The 14,872-nt window shown below is 42.4% G+C and overlaps 1 protein-coding gene across 21 annotated transcripts in view; it reads left to right on the top strand.

The window, feature by feature from the left end:
- The window catches only part of dtna (dystrobrevin, alpha), a 437,527-nt gene that overhangs the window by 273,129 nt on the left and 149,526 nt on the right, over window positions 1-14,872 (top strand). For all 21 annotated transcript variants that reach the window (XM_078540552.1, XM_078540563.1, XM_078540570.1 and 18 more), the window contains exon 7: window positions 14,145-14,250. In XM_078540552.1, the coding sequence (XP_078396678.1) occupies window positions 14,145-14,250 (106 nt within the window). The remainder of the gene's footprint in view (window positions 1-14,144; window positions 14,251-14,872) is intronic.

Below are 14,872 nucleotides of genomic sequence, written 5' to 3'. Positions count from 1 at the left end.
TGCTGAAACAACTTTAAACAGTGAAAATGTATTGTAGTTGGCCTGCCTATGTGAAAGGCTTGTGCTCATTGCACTTTCTGAGAGCCTGATTTCACTGCTTCACAGGTGGTTTCCAACTTTATGGAAGTCATTTAATATACCTTGGATGTTACTCACCTTAAACTGAATTTCTTTGCTGCTACCTTCACAGCAGCATGGCAGCAACTTATACAGCTATGGTATGGACCTCTGATAAACAAATGGAGCAGCCAGACCAACTCCAGCAGGAGCAGTAACAATAACAACAGCAGCTGCTGCCTTCTCCGCAGCCATATGCTGCTCCACAGGACAGAGGGGATGGACACAGAGCTCCAGCTCAAAGGAGGCGATAAATACGGGCAGAGGATCAGCTTCCTCAACACCATGGAGCGTCAATGTCAAAGGGAAACCACCCTGCATCCCACTGTGAATGGGTCTGTTTCAATAAAGTTCCAACCCCATCTCAATAGTCTATACCTCTGGATGGATCCTTTCTTCATCATTGCACCCTCTTTGCACCCTCTTGCCCGCCCAAACACTTTTCTGTCTCTTTCCTATTGGCCTGGATGTCTGTACACCTTGATCTTCTATGATTTTCTACCCTAGCTATGCCCATAGTCTGCATCTTTCCCTCCTCCTCCTGCAACGTGCAGACCAGTAGGTACCTAGAACCTGCTGTGATGCAACTCTGACTGAACCTCTCCCCACACAATTACTCCCAGATGTTGTCACTTTCTTGCCTTCTCAGCCATTGCCCCATCACCTCCAACCTCCAACCTGAAAAACAGTAAAGAGAGAAAGAACCAGAAGAGAATAAAGTAACAACTGAAGAAAAGATAAAAGGAAAAAATGAAGAGTGGAAACTAGGAAGTAGAGAAAAAGAGACGGAAGTTGATGAAAATAGAGGAAGAAGAAGTAAAAGAGATGAACAGATATAAGCAAGGGAGCACTTATGAGCAACTCCATCAAAAATGCTCCAAAAGGCTTGTCTTATTTAAATAATTAATTTGGAGGAATCTTGATTTGCGAGCATCTGCTTGTTAATTACCATCTCAGCAATGAAACTGACTGGCTGGAAAGCCTTTAAACAGTGAAACTGCATTGCTGCTGGCCAGCCTACGTGAAAGGCTGGTGCTCACCGCACTTTCTGGAAGCCTGATTTCACTGCTTCACGGGTGGTTTCCAGCTTTATGGAAGTCATTTAATATACTTTGGATGTTACCTCCCGGCAAGGCGTGCTGTCAGTAATGGCTGATCAGGAATAAATGTACTGCTATTGCTAGCTATCTCGACTGAAATACCCATCAAGCTTTGTGTAACAGTGCTGGGTAGAGGGTGCACATGAGTTTTATTTATTCCATCTTCTAATACCGGTTCCTTGTTGATCTTTTTCCGATTATCCTCAGGACCCTCTGTCTAGGGCGAGAGAAAAGGCGGGAGGAGAAGTAAGGAAGTGCGAGAGGAAGGGGAGATGTGAGGTGGAAAGCTAATAGAGGTGAGAAAGGAAGATGTGAGGTGAGAAAGGGAGGAGGAAATTGAAGGAAAACATAAGAATAAAATGAGTGAGGGGAGAGAGAGGAAGTAAGAAGAGAAAAGTGGAGTGAGAAAAGGAAAATGAGGGGAGATGAAGAGGAGGACTGGAGAAGACAAAAAAGAGGAAAGATGAGTGGAGAGAGGAAATATAAACATGTTCTCTACCTCAACATGAGCAACACCATATGGAAGATTTTCCAGTAAAGAAAAGAACCTTGCAAACAAAATGTTTCTGAATAAGGTTATAGTGGCAAAAAACCAGATTAGTTGGTCAGCTCAGTCTCTTTTTGCCCCTAATGGGAAATAGAGCAAATCCCAACCAGTATATCCTTAAGTATTGTTACGATTCCAGCTGATGTTAATACTGGACAAGTCTGATCCCAGGGTAAAACCTGGCTTGATAGATCCTAACTTTTTTAGAAACCGTGGAGGAAAGTTACTGAAGAAATTCACAGGCATTTACTGATGAACTTGTAACATAAAAAATTAACTATATTACACCAGGCAAAAAGGTTGGAAAGATCTCAATACAAACACAAGCCTTCACCCCAGCTATCTCTTCACAAACACATAAAAATTTGGACAGATAAAACAATTCACCATATCTATCTTATATTCTAATATTCAGGGTAAGTATGCAGTACATGTAAATCGAATGACGAACTGTGGACAGACACGCCACACTCCAAAGTAAATGACAGATGTGACCAAAGCAAATTCTATGCATTTCTCAATAATCCACCCAGACACTTGTCACACTGTGAGCCAACCGGTCTCACTGAAACTCTGTCTTTTTCACCAGGGTTTCCAATCTCCATATTTGAAGAACTTGCCTTGGAATTCTTTCCAAACATCACTCCCACTTGGACAGCTGCACCGCTAACGTTCAATCTTCACCTTCCAAGCACAGTTTCAGATCTCGGCCATGCCAAACAGAACACCGCTGCTCCAAAGGATACATTTGCCCTTACAGCCTGCAGCACAGAGTCACCAACCTTTGGCTGCTGGCCTTTCGGATCTTCAGGGCTTCTTGAGCCCAGTTTGTTTCACGTCTGCTCCCTGCAGCTCTCTCTCTTTAATTCTAAGTCAATTGCTCTGCTCCTTTCTCTCAACGTTGTTCAATAGGATCTATTTCTGATCTCCGTCCTTGTACTTTACCTAGGACTGTCTTCTGGGATCTGTCTCTGTCTCATTCTCTTGTTTGGGATCATCTTCTTTGTTTGGGACCTTCTCCCTGTCCCCCTCCTGGTGTCCTGTTTCCTGGGACATCTTCTCATGGTGCTCCTCTTCAGGTCACCTGACCTGCAGTTCGCCCTGTTTTATTTTTTTTCTGCACATGTACCCAGCCTGAAGGTGTGAAAAATGGACGAACTGCGCATGTGCTGCCCTTTCCCAGCCAGTGCGTGCGTGGAAGTCCTGAGGCCCACTGGGAATGAACTCCGAACTCCCGATCTAAACTCAAAGTAAGTTTTTTTTTCTATTTTTTTTGTTCCATCACAGCATAAGTTATGGGGAAGTGAATTGCTTGGCTAATTTGGCATTTTCTTCAGCTAAATTTTATTCAACATCTTCTTTACAGCTTCCTTTGTTAAAAAGGGACTTGGAGTTGGCAGATAGTATGGAAACAAATGAGGCAGTGGATTGCCCAGTTTCCATATCTGTCAATTCCCTGAGAGACCAAAATCTGCCTATCTCAGCCTTGACTACATTCAACGATGGAGCATGCACAACTCTCTGGGGCAGAGAATTACAAAGATTCAGAATACTTTGAATGAAAAATTCTCCTCATCTTAGCCCAAAATGATTGGTCCCTTATCCTGAGACTGTGCCCTCATGTTCGAGATTCTTCAGCCAGAGGAAAACAACCTCCCAGTTCCTACCCAGTCAAGCCTCTTGAAAATCTTGTATGTTTCAATTTGATTACCTCCAATTCTTCTAAACAGGATTTTTTAGAAATTTATTCTTTCATGGGATGTGGACATCTCTGGCAAGGCCAGCATTTGTTGCCTACCCCTAATCATCCTATAACTGTATAACCTCTAGGCCATTTCAAAGGGCAGTTAAGAGTCAACCATATTACAGCCGATATGGAGTCACATGTCGGCCAGCAGATTTCCTTCCCTAAAGGACATTACTGAACAAGAAGGGCTTTTACAACAATCCATGATGGCTTCATGGTCACATTACTGAGACTAGCTTTTAATTCCAGATTTATTAATTGTCCCCATAGCATGAGCCTGGGCCTCTGGATTATTAATCTAGTAATATTACCACTACGCTACCATCTCCCAATTTACTTGGCCTCTCATCATGGTACAGCCCTCTTATCCCAGGGACCAATCAAGTGAGCCTTCTGTGTACCGCCTCCAAGCGAAGATCCATCCTTAAATATGGAGACCAAAACTGCACACATTACTCCAGGTGTAGTCTCAAAAAGCCCTGTAAAATTGTAGCAAGATTTATTTATTCCTGTACTCCAATCCCCTTGTAATAAATACCAACATGCTATTTGCCTTCCTAATTACTTGCTATACCTGAATGCTAATTTTTTGTGTTCCTTGAATGAGTACACCCAAGTCCCTCTGAACATCACATTTACTTTTTAAAAATATTCTGCTATAGTGAATAACCTCACATTTCCCCACATTATAGCCATTTGCCAACTTGTTGCCCACTCACTTAACATGTCTATGTCTCTTTGCAGCTTCTTTGTGTCCTCCTCACTGCTTACATTCCCACCTAGCTTTGATTGTCAGCAAATCGAGATACGTTACTCTCTGTCTCTTTGTCTAAGTCATTAATATAGATTGTAAATAGCTAATGCCCCAAAACTGATCCTTGCAGCACTCTGCCAATTACAGTCAGCCAACTTGAAAATGCCCCGTTGTACACGCTCCATCTCCTGTCTGTTAATCAATCCCCTATCTATGCTAATATATTACCCCCAACTCCATGAGCCCTTACATTCTCAAAAAAACTTGAATAAATTTATCAAACATGATTTCCCTTTCACACAATCATGTTGACTTTGTCTGATAATACTATGATTCTCTAAATGCATTGCTAAGACTTTCTTAATAATATATTCCAGCACTTTCCTGATGACTGGTGTCAGGCTAACTGGCCTCTAGATCCCTGTTTTCTCTCTCCCTCCTTTCTTGGTGTTACATTTGCTAATATCAGTCTGCTGGGATCATTCTAGAATCTAGGGAATTGTGGAAAATCATAAGCAGTGCATCCAGTATCTCTGCAGCTATCTCTTTTAGAACCCTAGGATGTAGGTCATCAGGTTCTGGGGATTTGTCAGATTTTAATCCCTTATGTTTCCCCATTCCTGGTATTATTCTAGTAAACCTTCTCTGAACTGCTTCTAATGCATTTACATCTCTCTTTAAATAAGGAGACCAGTACACAATACTCCAGATGTGGTCTCACCAGTGCCCTGTACAACTGAAACATAACCTCCCTACGTTTGTAATCAACTCCCGTCACAATAAATGATAACATTCTATTAGCTTTCCTAATTACCTGCTGTACCTGCATACTAGCTTTTTGTGATTCCTGCACGAGGATACCCAGATCCCTCTGAATCTCAGAGTCTTTCACCATTTAGATAATAAGCTTTTTTATTCTTCCTGCCAAAATGGACAATTTCACATTTGCCCACATTATACTCCATTTGCCAGATCTTTGCCTACTCACTTAACCTATCTGCCCGTGGATGAGGTTTCCTAAAAGTGCAAAGGCTGCTTGGCGTGTTCGCCTGCCCACCAACCATAAGATTGGACGGGCAGTGAAAAGTTCTATTTAATTGATCCTTTAATGGCCTTAACAGGCCTTTTAATTGTTGGCAGGCATGCTGCCAACTCCAGCGCACCCGCTGAACGAAATATCACGTGACTGCGTGTTGACATCGGGACGCTCGCCCGACGTGAATGCGTGTCATTTTACGCTGAAGCAGGTCGGGTGTGCGCCCGCCCGCTGAGCTAAACAATTTTCCCTTGAAGTGGAGAGATATGTCATCAAGGGGGTTAGTGATTTAGGGAAGTTAAAACAAAGTAGGAAAAACTGTGATGTTCCCTAGCAACAGGGGTCTAGAGAGGGAGGCCGCGCGCACACACACGCACGCATGTACACACACACACACACACACACACACTCACACACACTCATACAGACTCCCTGTGACGGTAAAGAGCGGAGAGGAGGGCTCCGAGCTTCAAGCTTACAGAGACAAAAGCTGCAGGAAGCAGACTTAAAACAGAAATAGCTTGCAAGAAGCCAGAAGTCCCAAGGGGACAGCTGAAGGTCTGTCACTCTTTACGCTGGGCAGTGGTGTTCTGTTGGCACGGCTGAGCATTTGAGAGAGCGCATGGAAAGAAGTTTGGATGTCAGTGGCAATCCGGGGAAAGGAACATTGGAAGGAGAGTTCAAATCCATGGAAGTGGACCCTTGTGGAAGGCTGAGAGAAAGCATCATTTGAAAGAAGATTCCAAAGCAAGTTCTTCGAGAGTTTGGAAACCCTCATGTGAGAGACGGAGTTCAGTGAGATCAGTTGGCTCACGGTGTGACAAGCGTTTGAGGGGAGTTGATCAGAAATTCATCCTATCTGTTTGGGGTGACAGTAGTCACTTGGTTTCAGAGTGTGGTGTGTCTGACCACAGGTCGCCTATTGGTTTACATGGACTGTACTTACTGTGAACATGAGAGTATAAGATAGCTTTTGTAACCTGTGTTACCCTTACAAGTCTGTATATATCTGTAAAGGTGCAGTTGTGGATGAAGGAGTATTGTAATATAGTTCATCCTTTCTTGTTGAATAAATGTTTTATTCCTTTGTGTTATGGCACAGCCGATGGTAAATGCTGAGTTGTTCAAATCCCAAAGGGAAACTTGAAACAACTGCCACAACTTGCTATGCAATTTGTATAAATTTTGAGATGCGTGCCCTGACTTCAGTATAATAAGACCACCAAGTCTTATAGGTTTTTACAAAACTAGATTAAACATTTATTAATAGAAGAAATGACTTTAAATACATACATAGATCAACATATTACTGCTATGATAACTTCTAAATTCCCTAATCAATCTAACTCCCAGTTACACTTATGGTAAGGCAACAGTAAGACATATAGATTTTAAAAGACCCAGGCAAAGAAACATGGGGCAGAATTTTCCTGATGGCGTGCGGGGGCGGGCCCAACACACCGATGTGTAAAATGACTTGCGATGATGTCGGGTGTGCGTCCCAATGTCATCCCGCGCCATCGCGATATTTCATTCGGCGGGTGCCCGCTAGAGTCAGCTGCGCGCCCGCCGAAATGTAAACGGCCTATTAAGGCCATTAAGAAATCAATTGAGCCACTTGAGAATACTGCCCATCCAACCATAAGGTTAGTGGCAGGCGGAAATTCCAAGCGGCCTTTGCGTTTTTCAGGAAACCTCATCGTTTCCTGAAGCTTTTATTCAATAAATTAATTTTCATCAATATAAAAACATGTCCTCACTCATGTGACACTGTCACATGAGGGGACATGTTTAAATACATTTTTAAATCAATCCTTTAATTATTTTAATATCCATTCAATCTCCCTGAGGCAGCTCTGTGCCTCAAAGAGATTGCTGCGCTCTTTCGCGTGCATGCACGAAAGAGCGCTGGCCCTGCCTCTCCCTCCCCCCCTGCCTGCTACCAGATGCATATTACGCTGGGCGGGCCTTAATTGGCCCACCCGCAATGGCTCCGTGCCTGCTCCTGCCCAGCCCGCCGGCCATAGGAAAAATCCTCATGATACCCTGAACAAGTCAACTTCCAAGTGAGTTTTCTTAACTTCAGTTCTTTGATGACAGCAGCTTGAGGCATAGATGCTGATGGCTTTTCACACATGTGAGATCTTAAAATGCCTTCCCTTACACACAGCCCTTGCTGCTTCTTTATACATATCTTTCTCTTTGAATGCAAGTACCCATTGTTTCACTATGTCTTTGGACTTTATCTCCCTGATAATAAAACCCTCTCATAGCACTAAGTATTACCAGTAATCTTTTGGAAAAATAAACACCGTTTCCAAACTTCACCTGGCTAGCTGGCACATTTCACCCCTCCTTTGAAAACAATCTTGTCTAGTTTATTTCAAAATGCAAATGTTCCTTTGACACCCATGTTTCTAAACTTACCCATGTTTATCTAATTAACATTTCAAACCTAACCTCTCTTCTTAGATCAAAGTACCCAGACTAGCTGCCTCTAATTCAATTAAATCACACACACGCATATATAGACACATCCCACTATTACTCTATTTTACAATAAATTCCAATAACATTATGAAATTATTATATCTTCTTGACACTTTGTTAAAAGTTCATCAGCTGAGTCCTGTGACTCTGTTCAGTAGCCACTCTCCACGTATCTAAATAAAAAGTACAAGTTAGGATCTATCGAGCTGGGTTCCACCCTGGGATCTGACTTGTCATTTCCCCATTTAACATTTTCCCTAAGACAGATGCTAAGCTAACTGGCCTGTAATTCCCTGCTTTCTCTCTCCTTCCCTTTTTGAATAAAGGAGTTACATTTGCGATTTTCCAATCTAATGGAACCTTCCCCAAATCAAGGGAATTTTGGAAAATTAAAAACAATGCATCAACTATCTCACTAGCCACTTGTTTAGGATCTGGGGATTTGTCAGCTCGCAGCCCCAATAATTTGCTTAACACCACTTTCCTGGTGATTGTAATTTTCCTGAGTTCCTCCCTCCCTTCCATTTCCTGATTTACAGCTATTTCCAGAATGTTACTTGTGTCCTCCATAGTGAAGACCGAAGCAAAATACCTGTTTAATTTATCCGCCATTTCCCTCCTTTCCATTATCAATTCCCCAGATGCACTTTCTATAGGACCAAAACCCTGGAGATTACCATTGACCAGAAACTGAACTGGATCAGCAATTAAATACTGTGGTTACAAGATCAGGTCAGAGGCTGGGAATTCTGCAGAGAGTAACTCGCCTCCTGACTCCCAAAAGCTTGTCCATCATCTACAAGATACATGTCAGGAGTGTGATGGAATACTCTCCATTTGCTTGGATGAGTGCAGCTCCAACAACACTCAAGAAGCATGACACCATCCAGGACAAAGCAGCCCACTTTATTGGCACCCCATCCACCACTTCAACATTCACTCCTTCCACCACCAACACACAGTAGCAGCAGTGTATGCCATCTACAATTTTTTTTTAATTCATTCATAGGATGTGGGCATTGCTGGCTAGGCCAACATTTATTGCCCATTCCTAATTGCCCTTGAGAAGGTGGTGGTGAGCTGCTTTCTTGAACCGCTGCAGTCCATGTGGTGTAGGTACACCCACAGTGCTGTTAGGGAGGGAGTTCCAGGATTTTGACCCAGCAACAGTGAAGGAATGGCGATATATTTCCAAGTCAGGATGGTGAGTGGCTTGGAGGGGAATTTGCAGGTGGTGGTCCTCCCATGTATCTATTGCCCTTGTCCTTCTAGATGATAGCAGCCGTGGGTTTGGAAGGTGCTGTCTAGGAGATTTGGTGAGTTCCTGCAGTACATCTTATAGATAGTACATTCTTACGACGGAATAAAGTATAACTATGGAGGGGGATTTTCAGCTGTTTTAAAAGTTAATTGGGGGACCTTCTTTGTAGTTTGGAGGATAAGTTGCTAACTGAATAGTTCAGACAATGTTGCTTATTATTGTAAAAGTCATAAAACTTGAAATCTTGTCGTCTGATCCTTTCAGTCAGTCGCTGGAGGATCACCTTGGGGGGGTGGGGGGGGGCGGTGGCATAGTGGTATTGTCACTGGACTAGTATTCAGACACCCAAGTTAACGCTCTGGGGACCAAAACCTGGAATAAAAAGTCTAATGATGACCATAAAACCATTGTCGATTGTCGTAAAAACCCATATTGTTCACTCATGTCCTTTAGAGAAGAAAATCTGCTGTCCTTACCTGGTCTGACCTACATGTGACTCCAGACCCACAGCAACGTGGTTGACTCTGAAATGCCCTCTGAACAAGAGCAATTAGGAATGGGCAATAAATGCTGGCCCAGCCAGCGACTCCCACATCCCATGAACAAAAAAAAATGCCTTTTAAAATGGTCTCCACAGGGATCGTAACACAATCAGGATGATGGAGGATTTGACAATGGTAATGCATTTCAATGTCAAGGGAGGTGGTTAGACTCTTTATTGTTGGAGATAGCCATTGTCTGGGTCTTGCTGTACACAGGCACAGACTGCTTCATTAGCAGAGGAATTGCGAATGGAACTGAACACTATGCAATCATTAATGAACAGCTACACTTTTGACTTTATGATGAAGGGAAGGTCATAGAGTCATAGAGGTCTACAGCACAGAAAAAGGCCCTTTGGCCCCTCAAGTCTGTGCCAGTCAAACAAGTACCTAACTATTCTAAACTCATTTTCCAGCACAAGGCCCATAGCCTTGTATGCCATGGCATCACAAGTGCACATACTTCTTAAATGTTATGAGGGTTTCTGCCTCTACCACCCTTTCAGGCAGTGAGTTCCAGATTCCCACCATCCTCTGGGTGAAAAAATTCTTCCTCACACCCCCTCTAAACCTCCTGCCCCTTAGCTTAAATCTATGCCCCCTAGTTATTGATTCCTCCACCAAGGGGAGAAGTTCCTTCCTGTCTACCCTATCTATGCCCCTCATAATTTTGTACACCTCAATCATGTCCCCCCTCAATCTCCTCTGCTCCAGGGAAAATAGCCCCAGTCTATCCAATCTCTCCTCATAACTAAAGCTCTCCAGCCCAGGCAACATCCTGGTAAATCTCCTCTGCCCTCTCTCTAGTGCAATCACATCCTTCCTGTATTGCAGATTCCAGAACTGCACGCAATACTCTAGCTGTAGCCGAACCAGCGTTTTATACAGTTCCAGCATAACCTCCCTGCTCTTATATTCTTTGCCTCAGCTAATAAAGGCAAGTGTCCCATATGCCTTCTTAACCACCTAATCTACCTGTCCCGCTACCTTAAGGGACCGGTGGACATTCACACCAAGGTCCCTCTGATCCTGGGTACTTCCCAGGGTCCAACCATTCATTGTGTATTCCCGTGCCTTGTTTGTCCTGCCCAAGTGCATCACCTCACACTTATCCAGATTAAATTCCATTTGCCACTGATCAGCCTATCTGACCAGCCCGTCTATATCCTCCTGTAATCTAAGGCTATCCTCCTCACTATTCATCACCCCACCAATTTTTGTGTCATCCATGAACTTACTGATCAACCCTCCTACATTCAAGTCTAAATCGTTTATATATACCACAAACAGCAAGGGACCCAACACCTATCCCTGTGGAAAAAAAATCAAGTTTTTTAAATTCCACCAGCTGCTACAGTGAGATTTGAACCCATGCACCCAGGCTATTAACCTGGGCCTCTAGAATACTAGTCCAGTGACATTACCACTACACCACCATCTCCCTCAAAAGGTCATTGATGGAGTAGCTGAAGATTAGTGGACCTAGGCCACTGCATTGAGAAACTCCTGCAGTTAATTTGTGAGGCTGGGGTGATTTACCTCCAAAAACTACAGCTATCTTCCTTTGTGCTAGGTATGACTCCAACCAGTGGAGAGTTTCCCCCGCCGATTCCTATTCAGTTTTACTAGTGTCAGGAAGATAGAATAATTGTTATAATGTTATTGGAATTTATGTTAAGTAGAGTAATAGTAGGGTCTGTGTCTATGTCTGTGTGTGTGTGATTTACTTGAATTAAAAGCAACTGGTCTGAATGCTTTGATGTATTAGGAGATAAGCTTGGTTTGAAATGTTAAGTAGGTAGACATAGGTGTAAAGGGAACTTTTGCATTTTTAAATAAACCAGATTAGATTGTTTTCAAAGGAGGAGTGAAATATGTCATCTAGCCAAATGAAGTTCAGAAACTGTGTTTATTTTTCCCAAAGATTACAGGTAAAATTAGTACTATGAGAGATTTTTATTATCAGAGAGGCAAAGTCCAAAGACATAATGAAACAATGGGAATTTGCATTCAAAGGGGAAAACAAGTATAAAGAAGTGAAGGCTGTGTGTAAAGGGAGGCATTTTAAGATCTAACAAGTGTGAAAAGCTTTCAGCATCTATGCCTCAAGCTGCTGGCTACCAAGAACTGAAGTTAAGAAAATACACTTTGAATTCAACTGGTTCAGGGTAATGTGTGTTACCTTGCCTGAGTCTTTTAAAATCTATGTGTCTTACTATTGCCTTAACGAAAGTGTAACTGGGATTAATTAGGGGTTTTAGAAGTTATCATAGTCGTAATTTGTATATCTATGTATGTATTTAAAATAATTTCTTCTATTAATAAAGGTTTAATTTAGTTCTGTAAGAAACCTATAAGACTTGGTGGTCTCATTACTACTGAATTCAAGGTGCGCATCTCGAAATTTATACAAATTGCAAAACAAGTTGTGGCAGTTGTTTCAAGTTTCCCTCTGGGATTTAAGCAGCTTAGCGTTTACCATTGGCTGTGCCATAATACTACAGCTTCTTGATGCTACACTTGGTCAAAGGCTGCTTTAATGTCAAGGGCAGTCACTCTCACCTCATTTCACCTCTGGAGTTCAGCTCTTTTGTCCATGTTTGATCCAAGACAAAAATGAGGTTTGGAACCAAGTGGTACTAGCAGAATCCAAAATGAGCAGCAGGGAGTCGGTTTTTGATGACTAAGTACTGGTAGATAGCTCTCTCACTGGCACCTTCTGTCACTTTGCTGATGCTTTAGAGTAGGCTCATGAGATGGTAATTGGCCTGATTGAATTTGTCCTGCATTTTGTGGACAGCATATACATATAATTTTTGACATTTTTGGGTAGATGTCAGTTTTGTAGCTGTACAAGAATAGCTTGCTAGGGGCATGGCTAGTTCTGGAGCACAAGTCATCAGCACTACAGCCGGGACCATGTCAGGGCCAAAGCCTTTGCTCTGTCCAGTGCGCATAACCACTTCTTGCTATCTTGTGAATCAAATTGGCTGAAGACTGACATCTGAGACAGTGGGGAACCCGATAGGAGGCTGAGATGGAACATCTGCTTGGCACATCTGACTGAAGATAGTTGTGAAAGCTCCAGCATTGTCTTTTACACTCACATGCTGGGCTTTACCTGCATTGTTGGTGATGACGTTCTTGGGGGTCTTGTCCTCCCACTTGTTGTTTAAATAACCACCACCATTCATGACTGGATCTGGCTGAACTGCAGAGCTTTGATATGATCCTTTGGCTGTGGAATTGCTTAGCTCTGTCTATAATATGCTACTTCTCCATGTATGTAGTCCTGTGTTGTAGCTTTAACAGGTTGCTACCTCATTTTTTGGTGTGCTGATGCTGTTCCTGGCATGCTCTTTTACACCCTTCATTGAACCAGGGTTGATGGCCTCGCTTGATGGCAACAAGTAATGAAGGATATGGTGGGTCCTTAGCTTAGAGATTGTGGTTGAATACAATTCTGTTGCTGATAATGACCCACAGTGCCTCAAGGATGCCCAGTTTTAAGCTGCTAGACCTATTTTGAATCTATCAATTTAGCATGGTGGTGATGCCACACACATGATGGACGGTATCCTTAGTGTGAAGATGGAAATTTGTTTCTACAAGGACAGTGCAGTTGTCACTTCTACCAACACTATTATGGACAGATATATCTGCAACCAGTAGATAAGTAAGGACAAGACCAAGTAGGTTTTTAATTTGTGTTGGTTCTCTCATCACCTGCTGCAAGCCCAGTGTGGCAGTAATGCCCAACATGGAGGAGCACTGATTCATCAGCTGAGGGTGTGCAGCTAGTGTTAATCAACAGGTGGTTTCCTTGCCCATGCTTGAGTTGATACCATGAGACCTCCTGGGGTGTGGAATCAATGTTGAGGATTCCAAGGGCCGCGTTCCTCCTGATTATATGACACTATGTGCCACCTCCAAGGGACCTGTCCTGTCGGAGGGACAGAACGTACCCAAAAATGGTGATGGAGGAGTCTGGGACATTGGATGAAAGGTATAATTCTGAGAGCGTGACTATAACACTCAGTGGAATTTGTAGAAATAGGTTCATAGTATGGAGCAGTTTATAAATTTGCATTTCTTAACTGTCTTTGGACTAAATATTTGAATTGCATATATTTGAAAATGTCAAGGTGATATGGAAGTTTTCATTGCCAAGAACCTAGGAAAAGCATATAAATAAAAATAAAATACTGAGGATGCTGGAAATCTAAAATAAAAACATATTGCTTGGAAAGCTCAGCAGGTCTGGCAGCATCTGTGGAGAGAGAAACAAAATTAACATTTCAAGTCCAATATGACTCTTCTTCAGAACCGATGCTGCCAGATCTGCTGAGTTTTTCCAGCATCTTCTGTTTTTATACCGAGGTAAAGCATGTTGGATGGAAGAAGTATATAATTTTACTTCAAAATTTTAGGAGTTGCTAGAAATTTGGAATGGCACAAGTTTTCGATGCTGTTTGTGTTCTCAAAGACAGTTGAACATTTATGGGTCTTTCTCAGTTGGAAGATTCCAATTTTTATTTTGTGTTTTACAGAAAAAAGTGACACTAAACAATTTTCTGGACACCTTGATGTCTGATCCCCCACCACAATGTCTTGTCTGGCTGCCACTCATGCATCGTCTTGCAAATGTTGAAAATGGTAAGTTATAAACAATTTAGGATGACTCCACCTTGCCTACTGGCTATGTTTTTTTTTAAAAATCCCTCTTCTTCCAAAGGTAATGGCTTGCTCTGGGTTTATAGCTTTCATAAATACTGGTGGTTCTCTAGTGCCTCAATCAGTCAATCTTCCTGTGTGAACTGGATAGTGAGCTTTCAATTGTTGCTTTGAGTCAACTCTAAAACTGGATTTTGCTGTTAGTTGGAGTGTCTATTATGCATTATTTATCTGAAATAATTTCAAAAACTTAATTTCTGAAAATCATGTTCTCACCCATCATGATACTTCAAGATTGTAATCTTGCACCTATGGAGAGTCCATTTTCCTACATTGCAGCATGGCACAGAGAAGGCATTTTCTATAAAATTCTGGACAACAAGAAAATCCCACAAAGCACACGCATGCAAGTATTCCAGCAGCTTTGGGTGCATATGTTAAAAAGACCTTTCTGCAAGTGGCAGGATCAACTGCCTGGATAACTTTACTAACTTGTGTTTTTTTTAATTTATTCTTTCATGGGATGTGGGCACCGCTGACATGGCCAGCGTTTGTAGCCCATCCCTAATTTCCCTTGAACTGATTGACTTGCTAGGCCACTTCA

Source organism: Cetorhinus maximus, chromosome 4 (assembly GCF_964194155.1).
Source record: "Cetorhinus maximus chromosome 4, sCetMax3.hap1.1, whole genome shotgun sequence".
NCBI lineage: Eukaryota > Metazoa > Chordata > Chondrichthyes > Lamniformes > Cetorhinidae > Cetorhinus > Cetorhinus maximus.
The sequence above is the reverse complement of the archived record's forward strand: the minus strand, read 5'-3'. Positions and strand labels throughout refer to the sequence as shown.